Source organism: Babylonia areolata, chromosome 24, assembly GCF_041734735.1.
Source record: "Babylonia areolata isolate BAREFJ2019XMU chromosome 24, ASM4173473v1, whole genome shotgun sequence".
Lineage (NCBI taxonomy): Eukaryota > Metazoa > Mollusca > Gastropoda > Neogastropoda > Buccinidae > Babylonia > Babylonia areolata.
In genome coordinates, this window is record NC_134899.1 from 22,822,337 (window position 1) to 22,837,307 (window position 14,971).

The 14,971-nt window shown below is 37.4% G+C and overlaps 1 protein-coding gene across 2 annotated transcripts in view; it reads left to right on the forward strand.

The window, feature by feature from the left end:
- The window catches only part of LOC143298824 (E3 ubiquitin-protein ligase RNF213-like), a 232,974-nt gene extending 222,834 nt beyond the window's left edge, over positions 1-10,140 (forward strand). For both annotated transcript variants that reach the window (XM_076611814.1, XM_076611815.1), the window contains exon 97: positions 1,937-10,140. In XM_076611814.1, the coding sequence (XP_076467929.1) occupies positions 1,937-2,117 (181 nt within the window). In that variant the 3' untranslated portion in view covers positions 2,118-10,140. The remainder of the gene's footprint in view (positions 1-1,936) is intronic.
- Positions 10,141-14,971: the final 4,831 nt, after the last annotated feature.

Below are 14,971 nucleotides of genomic sequence, written 5' to 3' on the forward strand. Positions count from 1 at the left end.
GAGTTGATTGTGAAGATTTCTCCTTTCTCCCAGGCCAGCATGTCTGCTGTCTGGTAGTGACTTAAACCCTACCATGTGTATTAACATGAGGAGATCAAATGTGCTTGTTGAAAATCCTCATATCCAAGTCAGTCTTAAGTGATTTAACCCCTAGGCTGCCTGCATGACGAGATAACTCGTCATGGCAAGCATGTATGCTTCGCTGCCTGCATGACGAGATAACTCGTCATCGAAATATTCTGACTTTTCCCTGGTTTGCATTCACTTCCTTGGCAAAAATAGTGGTAGCTTTAGCCTGGGGAATCTCTCTAGATTCTATTCATAGCTAGAAACCCCATCTACGTCATGAAGCAGTCCTTTATTTGAACGTTTTGGTTGGGTCACTGTCCAAGTGTTTGCCTGACTTCTCTCCTCGCTCGCTCAACAAAATGTCGGACTGACGCCGTGCTCAAGACATGCGATCGTGACGAACTAAATCAACCATGATTTCTTTCTTTAGCTGATGCTCAGAAAGAATTGAAGCGTAAATTCGAAGGAGAAGATAGAGATGAACATTTATAGGACGATCTGATAGAAAATAAATGAATAATGAAGAGAGTGGCCACGATGCGACTGTCAGTGAGTGATGCCGGCTGTACAGATGTTAGCAGACGACAGATGATCGAATTAGCAGCAGAGCGATATTCTTGGCACGCAGCCAACGCGGTCTGATGAGAACTGAATCAAGTGACCGTGTGAGAGGGGTGAGGAGGAGGGGGGTGGAGACTGAGGGGGCGTGGCCTCACATCCATCTTATCACTTGGAGAAGTCACAATGTATTGTGTATCTATCTCTTAAAAAAAATATATATATATTGTGGTTGTTCTAGTATGATTTTGTGTTTGCAGATATCCATTTGTCCAGAAAATATGATGTTTTTGTGCAAATTACCTGACTAATGTTTGTAATGAACAAGTTGAAAATGTGACAAAAAACAAAACACTGATTTCAAAACAACAGCATGTCACTAAAAATATATAAAATGGGAAAACAGCATGTGTTTTGTATTCTTTATTCATTTGCCTTTCAGAAAATATATACTTTTATGGGTCTTTCTCCAATAACAAAGAGCACAGAATTTTTTGAAAATTTATACCCGTTTTTTGTGAAAAAACCCTGGCAAATAGATTTCACTTAAATCTTATTTTCCTGGCAGCGAAAGGGTTAAGTAAATGTTGACAAGCTTGGTATGCATCCATCATCAGAAACAGAGTATGGTGGATAGAAACCACCAAGCATGAAGAAAAATAAGAAAGGGTGTACCAGGTACCTTTTACTTAAAGTAGGTTGTCTTTCAAAACACTAGTTTTAAATTCTTTGTCCACCATCTTACCAGCTTCTCGGTTTCTCTGTGGTATATTAGAAAAGTATTTGGAGTCTTTGTAATGATATTTTCAAGCTGGAGAGCTATGATAAAATCAGTAACAGGTTGAAATTGCTATAGACTTGACCCCAACATTTGCCCGTACATTAAAACAGCAAAATCTTAATCATTGTTGTCAGTCTTTAGGCAAAACATTTACATCTCAGCTGACAACCTTTGGCGCAATGGCATGACACCAAAATTAGCTCAGGCTTTTTCAAAAATCATGTGGAAATAATCGTGATGTTAATGTTTGAAGAATGTCTATCACCTTATGTGTGGGTATGTTTGTGGTTGTGTTGGTTTTTTTTCTTTTTTGTGTATGTGTGCATGCTTGTGCCATCTGGTGTTTAGTGACTTATTCAGCATATGTGTGTGTGTGTGTGTGCATGCATGGCACAGTGTGTGTGTGTGTGTGAGCAGTGTGTGTGTGTGTGTGCGCACACGCCTGCAGGCACAAATATAAATGTGCATATCTAAGGTTGCCAGTGTCTCATGGCCTCATCTGACATTCTGTGTGCATGTGTGCGGCAGTCTGAAGTGGCTTTTGGAAGACAGCCTGGAGAACCCTGTGTATACACAGCCCCAGGAGGAGCAGGAACAGGAGGAGTTGTCTGCAGATGACCTCGTCTCCTTCCCTGACTCTGTCATGGCCAGTCAGACCATCCCCTGCTGGATCTATGTGCTGAGCCACCTGAAAGAAAGACAACATTGAGTCTGCCTTTTTCACAAAGTGGCCTATACACAGTCTGCCTGCTTTGCCTGCTCTCCTTGTCATACCACCTATGTGGGAGTCTGTCCCTCCTGACACAGAACACACCTCAGTCATTGTGAACATAGATTTTAGACTTGAATATTCAACACACTGGCCTTGAATCTTTTTTGTGACATTACGCATTGAAATTACATTCCCAATGGTTTGTGCCCTCACATGCAACATTCCTGTATTTGTGCATGTTTATTTCATTGTGTACTTGTTCGTAGTGACTAGTATCTGTGCATAATGACTTTATGAAAACGTGACTGATGCACAGATTTAGTGGTTTGGAAATTTGATAGAGATATGCAACAGTTTGCAATGACTGTTGTGAAGGACTGAAAATTAAATTGATAATGAAAAGACATTATGCAGTGTTTGTTGTTAAAGGACTCTGATGTAGAGATTGTTATTTTAATGGCTTACTGTGGTGTCTCTTATTAGAAAGGATTGCTTTTGGTGACTCTTGTTTTAAAGGTTTGTAGTGGTGACTGTCAGTCGTCATAAGTAAGTAATATGGGTATAAATACACATACTTGTTTATAACTAACTGCTGTTGTATGTGGTGTAGTGACAATTACTTGCCATGGAAGTTCATGATAAAGACAGATGGCATAAAGATTTGTTTTGGCCAGATTTAATTAAATGTGAATTTGAAGTTGGGTTTCACATGTGGTGAGTTTGTTTGTCTCTGTAATCGTGTGATTTTCATGTTGTACTGCAGAATTTCCTGTAATTTTTCCCATGCTCTGCCCTTGAAGTGTTCCAGGGATGGCAGATTAAGTATCTTCATCCTGGTACATAGACACTAACTTTGATGGTTGTTACTTGTTTTGAAACATTGGGATGGTGGATTCAGTGTTTTCATGACAACAGATTGTGTAAAAGTCTCTTTGGGGTGACAGCTTAATCGTCATAAAGGCTTATTATGATGACAGTTACTTGTTATAAAGTTATGTTGTGCTGACATTTTATTGTAAATATTTGTTGTGGCAACATTTAATTATTGTAGCAAAGTCACAACTGTTGATTGTTGTCTACAGTTTTTGTGATGAATTGATGTCAATACAGATTATAGGTACCATTAATTGTTTTAAAGTTTGTTCTTTTCTTGTGACAGTTTACTTTCATATTCTTTTTTAGGTAAATGTTAATTATTGTGATGGTTTGTTGTTGGGACAGTTTGTTATAAAGGCTTACTGTGGTGGCAGATTTTGTTACAACTACTTGTTCTGATGACAGAAGGATAAAAGATCATTTTTGATAAAAGAATGTTTCGCTGATACTTGATTATTGTAAACATTTTCTGTGTGACACATATTTGTTGTAAAGGCTTTTGTGTTGATTAGAAATTATGAGCATGTTGTAGTGATGTTTAATTGTTGTTAAGACTGTTAATTGTTTCAAAGATTTTTGGTGAAATGTTATGACCATTAAACAATTAAGTGTTGTAAGTACTGGTTGTAGTGACAGATGGTAATGTGAATGGGTGGTGGGAATCACTTTTGTGGCTGGCACTGCACTCATTTCATGGGATGGACAATTTTTGACCACATGTGTGAATTAGTTTGGTTTCTACTGTGGCAAGTTGGTTTTTCTCTATAATCATATGATGTTCATGTTGTACTGCAGAACTTGCCACTATTCTGATTGTGCTCTGTCCTTGAAGTGTTCCAGGGATGGCAGATTAAGTATTTTCATCCTGGTACATGGAGACAAGCTGTGATGGCAGTTACTTGTTCTGAAATGTTCAAGTGGTGAGTTCATTGTTCTAGTGACAGTGAATTGTTTTGAAGTCTCTTAAGGGTGACAGTTCATCATAAAGGCTTATTATGGTGACAGTGTCTTGTAATAGTCTTGTTTGGGTGACATTTTATTGTTTTAAATATTTAGTGTGGCAACAGTTAATTGTTATAAAGTCAGAATAATTGATTGTTGCCTACAGGTTTTGTGGCAGTGTTAACACAGAGTGTAGTTACCATTAATTGATTAAAAAATTGAGTTCTTTTCTGGGTGACAGTTAACTTTCATAACAGTTTTTGGGGTGACTGTTAATTATACTGATGGTTTGTTGTGGGGATAGTTTATTATAAAGGCTTACTGTGGTGGCAGATTTTGTTACAACAGCTTGTTCTGATGACAGTTTTGTAAAAGAATGTTTTGATGACACTTAATTATTGTAAAGATTTTCTGTGTGACATGTATTTGTTGTAAAGACTTTCTTGGTGACTATTAAGTGTGAACATGTTGTGGTGATGTTTCATTGTTGTCAAGTTCTTGCCATAGTAGAGACTGTTAATTGTTGCAAAGGCTTGTTCTTGTTTCTGACTGGACAAACATTGTTGTAATGACTTGAACAAATGTAATAATTACTGTTTGTAGTGACAGGTAACTGTGGTAAATGTGAGTGGGTGACAGGAGTTACTTCTATGGCTGGAGCTGCACCCATTTCATGGGATGGACAATTTTTTACCACACTTGTGGAGTTTGACTGCTTGATTGTGGCCAGTCTGGTGTCCTCTATAATCATGTGATTCTCCTGTTGCATTGTAGAATTTACTGCTGTTTTATTCATGCTTAGTCCTCCAGGCGTTCCATGGATGGCTGATCAAGTATATTCATCCTGGAACATAGAAACTAACTTTGATGATGGCAGTTAGTTGTTTTTAGATGTTGTGGCACATAATTGTTGTAAAGGCTTGCTGTTGTGACCATTATTTTTTCATGAGAACTTTTTTTCTTGTTTTTTTTGTTTTGTTTTGTTTTTTTATACTTTTATAGAGATTTGTTGTGGAAACAGTTTATTTTTTGGTAAATTTGTGTTTTGGTAGCAGTTATTTCTTGCAAAACATTATCAGTTGTTGTAAAAATTTGTTATATGTAAAGAAATGATTGTATGTACAAGAGGTAATTGATAGGGAAAGCTGATTTTTCTTATGGTGACTGTCACTTGTCATAACAATTGATATTTGTTGTGATGGTTTGTTGTAGTGAGTGCTGGTTGTTGTTGTTGTTTTTTTGTTTGTTTGTTTGTTTTTTTTTAACATGGCTTTTTTCAGTCTTGGCAACAACTTTTAATTCCCAAGTGAGTTGGTGACACAGACTGGACAGGCATCTATACTTATACAACTGAACACAGTGATTACTACTCCTGAGACAGCGAATGAAATTAGCTAATGTCACATTCTGTTATGGTATTTGTCAAATGCTGATGGCTATGCATTGCATTATGTTTAGTTAGTCTTGGTGTGGTCTTGGCGATAAACTGGATTGCAAACGGCATATATTGTGACTAGTTTTGAGAATGAAACAGTGAAAGACAAGTCAGTTTTGGACATAATTACTAGATTGTCTCTTTGATCCAGTCTGAGAACTGATAGACCATAAATAACTATGCAGAAAATCATTCTAAATGTTCTTAAATCATCAGTCAGATGTATCACATTTGTTATTGTTTCTTACTACTTTTTCATTTTCTCTGTATTTTTGTGCTCTTTAACATCACATTGAAGTAGTCTTACATCTATCAGTGTCATATAATTCTGTGATCACTTTTCATTATGTCTGTCAACATACACTTTGGTAATGCCTATTGTGTTTGTAGCAGTGCTTATTTTTGTTATTTCCATGATCCTATTATTCAGATGTGCTATTGATATGTCACTTGAATATTATAATTTCCCTCTGATTGATTGAATTGTCCATCATCCTGTGAACTATTATTTAGATGTGCTATCAATAATAGTTACTTGAATATTGTCACTTCCACCCTGATTGCTTGAATTCTGTTGTTTCTATTATCATTTCAGTACTGTTTGCTGTTCTTTTATCACTAATATTCACCTTTTTATTATTTCCTAAATCATCATCTTTTTCAAATACCTGATTTGTTTCATCTTCAGTGAATTTCTTTTTTTCTGACATCATTATTTGTAAATGGTCTCTTTTACATGGGTTACACTGCTGGTCAGGCATCTGCTTGGCAGATATGGTGTAGCGTATATGGATTTGACCAAACGCAGTGACGCCTCCTTGAGCTACTGATACTGATATATACAAATAGAAATGAACCAAAATCATGTTTCCATCATCAGTTGTGCTATGAGTAATGCATTGATAGAGATGATTATTTACTTTTTATCAGGGACATCAGTGTTTAATTTCATACACATTACTGGAGTTACAGACATGTTGGTTGTACCAAAATAAATTGATGGCTGTGTTTCTTTTTCATCGACATGAATTACTTAAGCATAATTACATAGGTATTTAATCACATTGGATTCTGGACCATATTATGAAGATTGTCTAAATGTACAGACCTTCAGCATGTTGGTTATTTTGCGCAAACGTTTTGCTCATGTTTTCTTTGTTTGTACTGTTGCTCTGAGATGGACTTGGTATTCAGCAGGACTTTATTTCATACTGAATAATTTCATTTGTAGACTGTTTAATGATAACAACAAATGAATGATGTTCTTGTCACTATATGTTTTTATATGACTAGTTTTGTATATTCAAGGCCGTTTCATTGTTCTCCTTTTTTTTTTTTCCAGTTTATCTGGTATCTTGTACATACAGTAACTGATTGTTTTGTTGTTGTTTTATGTTAGCACAAACAGTTCTCACCTTTCTCTGCCTTCAGTTGTCCCTTTCCTCTGAGCTTGTGTTCTTCTTTGACATCCTGTACAGGTCTGTTGCTCTGATTTTGTTATCTTCTTCCTCTCTCTCTCTCTCTCTCTCTCTCTCTCTCTCTCTCTCTTTTTTTTTTTTTTTTTTTTTTCTTTTTTTTTTTCCCCTTTGACTGCCTCTGGGTCCATCCCTGATATCTTGCGTGTTTCCTTTGACATCTTCTAAGTGATGGTCCCTTTCTCTTGACTGTGTAGCATGAATGGACTGGTACAATAATTTGATGTATTACAAACTTTTTTTCTTTTTTTTTTATGCTGGATATGCAAAAATTGAGGTAGGTCATGTCATTGATACTTGCTGTAAATAGTGTATACACGTGTAGCATGGATTAAACTGACTTTGGATTATATCAGAGAGGGTTTATTTGAATAATAAGATCAAATGTTTATGCTTTGTGTGATGTTTCATATGAAAATCTGAATAGATAAAATCATATCCATTTTGATTTCTTGAAAAACAAATATCTTAAGAGCAAAAACTAATTCTTTAAATATGTACATGCATTTAGTATGGATAACTCATAAGGGATATTTTTTTTAGCACATAAACTTATTCTGTCTGAAAGTTTGAATGGTATAAGTAAAATGTTTTTAATTTTGATGTTACCTTGTTGTTGTTTTTTTATGTCATTTTGAATTATTTTCCTATAATTGTTAGTTGTTTGCATGTATACAGAATTTATACTTTGCTTCATGTTCTTTTTGATGAAATGTCTAATCATACATTTTTTTTAATTCAAATGATTCTGTCATTTCTTCTTTACATCCAGAATCCTCTTTGTAGTGGCTTAAATTGGTTGTCATGTGCCGTAGAGAGTCTTGCCCTGTTTTAGCATTTTAATTGAAATTATTGATTTGCATATTTTTTTTAGATTCTAATTGTCTGTGTGGTGGCTTGAAATTGTTGCATAATATTTGATAATTATCTTGCTTCTGTAGTTGCTTTTTTCTTTTCTTTTAAGCTGATTGTTGATATATATTATTTTTTGGAAGTTAAATTGCTTTTTCAGCAGCTTGAATTGGTTTTGTCATGTATGATGAACCCTTCTTTTGTCCTTTTTTTTTATTCATATTATTGTTAATTTGTTGGATTTTGAATTGCTTTTGCGGTGGCTTAATGTGTTGGTCATGTGCAGTGCACATCTTCCCCAGTTGTTCTTCATTTGAAATGTTGATTGTGTCATTTTTATTTAATATTTGAATTGCTTCACCAAGAGCTTAATTAAAGTTGTAGTATATGGGATCAAATAATATAAACTTCTTACCAATTTTATCAAAATTGTGCCATTTTGTTTTTAAATTATAATTGCTTTTGCAGCAGCATTAAGCAGTTCTAGTGTTTGCAATGAAGTGCTTCCCAGTATAACTTTTAAAAATTATTTCATATTGTTGAATTATATCAATATTTTTTGTTGATCTTCTTTTGAAACATGGTTAAACTTGCAAGATCATGTGCATACATGCTGTTTTACTGTCTTTCTTCTTTGTCTTTTTTGTTGTTGTTGTTGTTGTTGATTTATATCATTTTTTGGGGGGTGGGGGGACTTTAAATTGCTTTTGCAGTGACTCGACTGTTTTATGTCAAGAAATGTAAATGTTTTGTCCAGTTGCACCTTTTCAGTTCAGATTGTTGATTTGTCTCCCTTTTTTATATTTGTAATTTAATGTGTTTGTCATCTGACAAATATCTTGCCCAGTTGTACATTTTTAATTCATATTTTTATTTTGTGTCATTTTTCTCAGATTTTAAATAGGTTTTGCAGTGGATTAAAGTGCTATGTCATGAAACTTCTTGCCCAGTTGCACTTTTTTAGTTCATATTTTTTTCAGACTGTTGAATCTTTTTTTTTTTTCTTCTTTTTTTTTTCTTTTTGCAGTGAAATTGTTGATTGATATCATTTTTTAGATGTCAGATTGCTTTTGCAGTGGTTTGAAATATGTCTTCCATGATAAACTTCTTGCTGAGTTGTATCTTTTGAATTTAGATTGTTGTTTTGATATTATTCATTAAAGATTTACTTTTGCAGAAGTTTATAGTGCTTATATTATTTGAAATAAAATTCATACCCAGTTGTACCATTTCAGATCAGTTGTTTTGGGTGTTTTTTTTATACATTTTTAAGCAATAATTATAAACTTTTTGCCCAGTTCTACTTGTTTTAAAATTCAGATTATTGTCTGAGATTGTTGATTTGATTTTTTTTTCTAAGATTTTACATTACTTTTGCAATGGCTTAGAGTGGGTATGTGATATGCAAGTGATTTCTTACTTTGGTGGTGTTTGCTATTACAAAGTTATAATTTGGTGAGTTGCTTTTGTAGTAGTTCACAGTGGTTATAATTGTCATATGTTATGAAATTATGTATTTACCAACTAATTTTAAAGTATTTTTTATTCTTCGTTTGGTTTAGCAATTGTCTTTTACACAGATGCATCATTATTTTGGTAACCTTATTCACTTACTGGTAAACTGCTTTCTCCATTGCTTTCAGAAGGTAATGAGATAGATGATTTCAGGTCTGAAGGGTTTTTGATGTCATTGATGTTTGCTTATCATCCTGTGCTTTCTGTCTGTTCTGCTGTGTGCAAGAACCAGCATGGATTGATTGACTTGAGAACTGGAAAGAAAATAGACAAGGGATAGTTACATAACACACATTTGTGAGCTTGTGTGAATAATAATAGAAGAAAAAGGATTACAAACTGCTAACAAATTGAATACCAAATGCTTGTGATCCTGATAGTCTTGGGAATGATTCTTCTAATGTAAACATAGTGTTTAAATAATCTTTCACTCCAGTCCATTGTCTTGAAAGAATCCTTTTTTGTCTTGAGATTGAAACCCCCTTTCTGTGGTCACAAGTTTAGAATGGTTTCTCTGTGTCCACAGTCCTTTTCCTGCCCACAGTTTTAAAGAAAGCACTGCCCTGTAAATTGTCTCCAAACAATCCTCCTTTCTCTTATTTAATAGTCTGATTTTTTTGTTTGGTTTTGTTGTTGATTGTTCAAACTGGTGACAAGTTCTCTGCAATGATTTGATCAATAACAATGCTCCTGTTTGTTACTCACGAAAGTAAATTTTATCACCGATAAAGATTAAGCAATGTATGATTTTAAGAAAAAACATATGTAAGTGCTTTGTATTTTATATGTCTATAGAGGTGTGTATTTTTTCTTAAAAGTTAGTATATAATAGCTTGGTGTTTATGAGATCTTTGGGTGTATTATCAGAATTTACTATGTTGAAAGTTTGTAATTCTACACAATTTTCAATAAAGTATAGTTTTTAAAAATGTGTTGTGTCCATTGTGTCTCAGTGTATATATAAGGTATGGACCCTCTGTGTCAAAACATATGAACATGACATACAAGAGAGGCTCAATAATTATCTGAATAGAGCTGTTTCAGCAAATTTACTTTTCCACTTTTGGATGTATCCTCCTTAATCTTTCACAAATATTCCCATACTTCTTGCCCATGGTGCTTGATCAAATTGATTCATGTATTATTTTGTTCATTTTTCAAGTTATGAGGGACCCCAATGGGCACAACGGTTCCCAACGCAAAGATAATCAAAGAAAATGACATTGATTCACTGAATTAACATTTGTTGGAAAGCTGATCACCATGCAGGTCATGTCAATTTCCACTTAAAGGTTTACTTTCTCCGACATTTAGGCTACTTTGATTTGCCACAGAAGGTTAACAGTGGGATAAGAAACATTTAAAAAGTTAGTTTTATCGATCATGATCACTAATATCGCATTGTCTCAGAAACTCTTCTCTCTCTCTCTCTCTCTCTCTCTCTCTCTGTCAGCATGCCAGTCTGTCTCTCTCTCATTCTCAAACTTTCTTTTTGTTATGATGCAGTATTTGCTCTCAATGTATTCATTTTTATTATGTAAGGTGTTGTGCAAGAAATATATTACATTGACGCATACACCCATGTCACAAAAGGACCCTCATTGCCAATGACGTCAATGTGTCAAAGTCTCTCTTGTCTCGGTCTCTCGATCTCTTTCTCTCTGTTTCTCCTGCCCCCCCCCCCCCCCCCCCTCTCTCTCTCTCTCTCTCTCTCTCAGAGATCTCAGTCGAGGCACACATGCATGTTTGCACTCATTCACACATTGACACATTCACACACAAACATATCTCTCTCTCTGGATTCTGTGTCCAATGGATGAGTAGGCAGTCCGGTCTTCAGAGAAGCTGACGTAGGCATTGGCATCAGGTACCGCACAGATGGCTCACTCTTCAACCTCAGGAGGCTTCAAGCAAAAACCAAGGTGAGGACAGACAACGTCAACGACTTCCTGTTTGCTGATGACTGCGCTCTCAACGCTGCCTCCGAAGCTGACATGCAACACAGCATCGACAAGTTCTGTGCTGCCTGCGACAACTTTGGCCTCACAATCAGCACAAAGAAGACTGAAGTGATGCACCAGCCAGCTCCAGGAAAGCCTTACGTTGAACCAAACATCTTCATCAACGGGCAACGACTGAACGCGGTGGACAAGTTCACAAACTTGGGCAGTACACTCTCTTGCACAGTTGTCAGTTGACGAGGTGAATGCCAGACTCGCCAAAGCCAGCGCTGCCTTCGGCAGACTCCAAAAGAACGTTTGGAACAGGAGAGGCATCACCCTGGAGACGAAGCTTGAAGTATACAAGGCCATAGTTCTCATCACACTGCTCTATGGATGTGAATCATGGACGGTCTACAAACGCCACGCCAAAAAGCTGAACCACTTCCACACCACCAGCCTCAGAAAACTTCTCGGCATGAAGTGGCAAGAGAAGATCCCTGACACAGAGGTGCTCACTCGTGCAAACTTGCCCAGCATCTACACCATCTTGATGCAGGCCCAGCTGCGCTGGGCAGGCCATGTAGTTCGCATGCCAGACCACAGGCTCCCCAAGAAACTGCTGTACGGCGAACTCCAACATGGCAAGCGCTCCTATGGAGGCCAAAAGAAGCGCTTCAAAGACACTCTGAAAGCTTCTCTGAAGACCTTCAACATCAGCCACGACACATGGGAGCTGAATGCAATGGACAGACCAAAGTGGCGTTCAGCTGTCCACAAAGGCGCCAAATCCAGTGAGGCCAACAGAATCACTGCAGCAGAGCAACGCAGACAGGCCAGGAAAAGCAGTGCCAGCAAGTCCCCGACAGCCGCCACCATCCCCTGTCCACACTGCGTCAGAACCTTCCGGGCGCGGATTGGCCTGACCAGTCATCTGCGCACCCACAGAGCCCAACCCACCCACCCCCAGGATGACTAGATGGTCCTCGTTGATCCCGACGGACGAACCACAGGCAGTCCAGTCATCTGCTGATGTGGGTCCTCATGTGGGAATGAAGACCAGTTCCCGAGAGGTCGTCCACAGACGCTGCATGGAATGGAGTCCTGCAATGATGGGCCCCGTTTTCTCCGATTCCTCTTTTCCTGGATGGCGGCTGCTCTCTTTCGTTTGAATGTCTTTGTGCCGTGCGTGCACCGTTGCTTCCACTGTGTTCTGTCAAGGGCGACATCTTCCAAGGAAACTGTCGATGTTGCAGCTTCTAATGTTGGCCTTCAAGGTGTTTTTGCATCTCAGTTTAAGAGGCCTTCCTTGGTCACGTTGCCCTTACATAGGTTGTCCACACAGCACAAACATAAACACATTAACACACACATTCACACACGCGCGCGCGCACACACACACACACACACACACACACACACTCACTCACTCATCCACTCCCTCACACACGCATACAAAGGCAGTCATATGTGCATGGTCACTAAAGTTGCAAGATTCATATGATAATTTTAAAGGATAAGTGTAAGAAAAAGGAGTCTGTACGATGCTTGTGTAGATGATGAGGTGAGCAAAACTGCATGTGCAGCACTTCATAGTAAATCACCCTTTTCCCGGTAAGTATATTGTAGGCCAGCTGTGATGTGGGTTTTTTTGTTGTTGTTTGTTTGTTTGTTTTGTTTTGTTTTTTTCCAGCGTTCATCATTCATTCTAATTTTGTCACTTGAGACCATAACCTAATGATCAGCCCCTCATGTAGGTCTGCAGAAAGTACTTTTCGGCTTACAATAGTATATGTGGTAGAAAGACAACGCCTCAAAAGCTGTTGATACTATGTCTATCATTGTGTGAAGATCAACACGTGATCGAACACCCTTCAGGTATCATCGCCCCACTGCAAATAATGTTATTGAAACAATACTTCAAGCATGGTTCCTTTGGGCCAGTCAGATGTCAAGGAAACCCTCAGCTCTAAATTGAAGAAGAGAGGGTGGAGGGAAACATGTACACAGATATTATTCACGGGGGAGTCAGACTAACGGAGAGACAGACAAGCAGAGAAAGATTGGCTGATCAGATAATACGAACGTATAACTAGTTTAAGTCACCATAGCATGCGGAAAAAAAAGAAGAAGAAAAGCCCGCAAAATACACGAGTTGTTTACTGAAGTTCGATAAATACACTCAGAAGATGTCTATCTTACTGCCGTCCATACACTCAACTATATTCCCTACCTTACACTCATACACAACCACTACCACCATCCTACCCTCTTCCAGTCCTCAAAGCTGCGGAGACATGCATGGAGACAGGTACACAGACCGAGAACCAATGGGGGGAAACAAACTGTTCAAAGTATTTCGAAAAAGAAAAGAAAATAAAGAGAGTGTGTGCTAGGGGTGGGGAAAGTTGGAGTGGAGATGTAGAAACACCAAAATAAAAACGTCTTAGCTGTGTTTAGGTCGATGGACAACGGATCCGCCATATTGAGTCCTGGAGCGGGACAAAGCTTGATAATTAAAGGTTGACTGAACCTCAGACAACGGATACGGGTGATCGATGGTACAGCAACCCAGGGACATTTGACACTCCACTGCGAAATGAGTCTGATGTCACCTTTTGGACTCTCAGTACTTGTTTGGCTGACGTGTGTAACCAGAGTTAGTCTGTGACATAATTAGCTCGGATTCGGTTGTCCGGTGTATGTGTGTATTGTATTCCATCACTTTCTTTTGTCACAATAGATTTCTCCGTGTGAAATTCGGGCTGTTTTCCCCGGGGAGAGCGCGTTGCTCCACTGAGAGCGACACACACACACACACACACACACACACACACACACACACACACATATATATATATATATATATATATATATGTGTGTGTGTGTGTGTGTGTGTGTGTATACATACACACATACATACATATATATTTTTTTTTCTAAATGCAAATGTATTTGTTTTCCTTTCAAAGTGGCTTTATCTATGTATTTTCGTCAGGGACAACCCTTTTGTTGCCGTGGGTTCTTATACGTGCACTAAGTTGTCTGCGGAATACAAAATGTTGAAAAATGTACGTTGTAAAGGTGAACCAAAAAAAAATCTAATTGTAATAGGCTAAATGAGTTGTTAATACCAGAAGGATTAACCCTAAAATATGATATTATATGATATGGATACTTATATAGCTGCTCTCCCCGGAGAGAACGCTTTGTTCCAGTGAGGGCGCCACATCATATATATATATATATATATATATATATATATATATATATATATATATTAACATGAGTTACATCAACTGGAATTGTTCCGTTTCCTGCACACAACTTTCGGTTGGACAGACGCTCGTTTCTGATGGTGTACAAACATATTGTGAAGAAAGAGAGGAAAGGATCTACCGGTAATACCTCCATCTCTCTCTCTCCCTCTCACCTCCCACATTTTCGGTTTTGCTCTTGTTTTTAAACCAGCAAGAATTACGCCTGATCCACGAAGCTTTGCATCTTGTTCTTTCTTTCGTTGGCCATTTACTTTTTCCCTCTTTTTTAACATTTTTCCCCTTTTTTTCTTTTCTTTTTTTTTTCTTTTTTTTTTTTTTCTTTTTTTTTTTTTTTTTTTTTTTGTTTCTCTTAAAATGCTTTATTTATTACTCTTTCCAATAGTGAAAAAACACTTTCAGACTGCACACACATTGGCCGTGCTACAGTCAGTTCATGGCTGTGCCCGTCTACAAACCAGCTGAGAAATTATTGACATGGTGATTGCATGAGACTTCACACAGACTTTAAACTGAGAATGTTCAAAGAACATTTTGC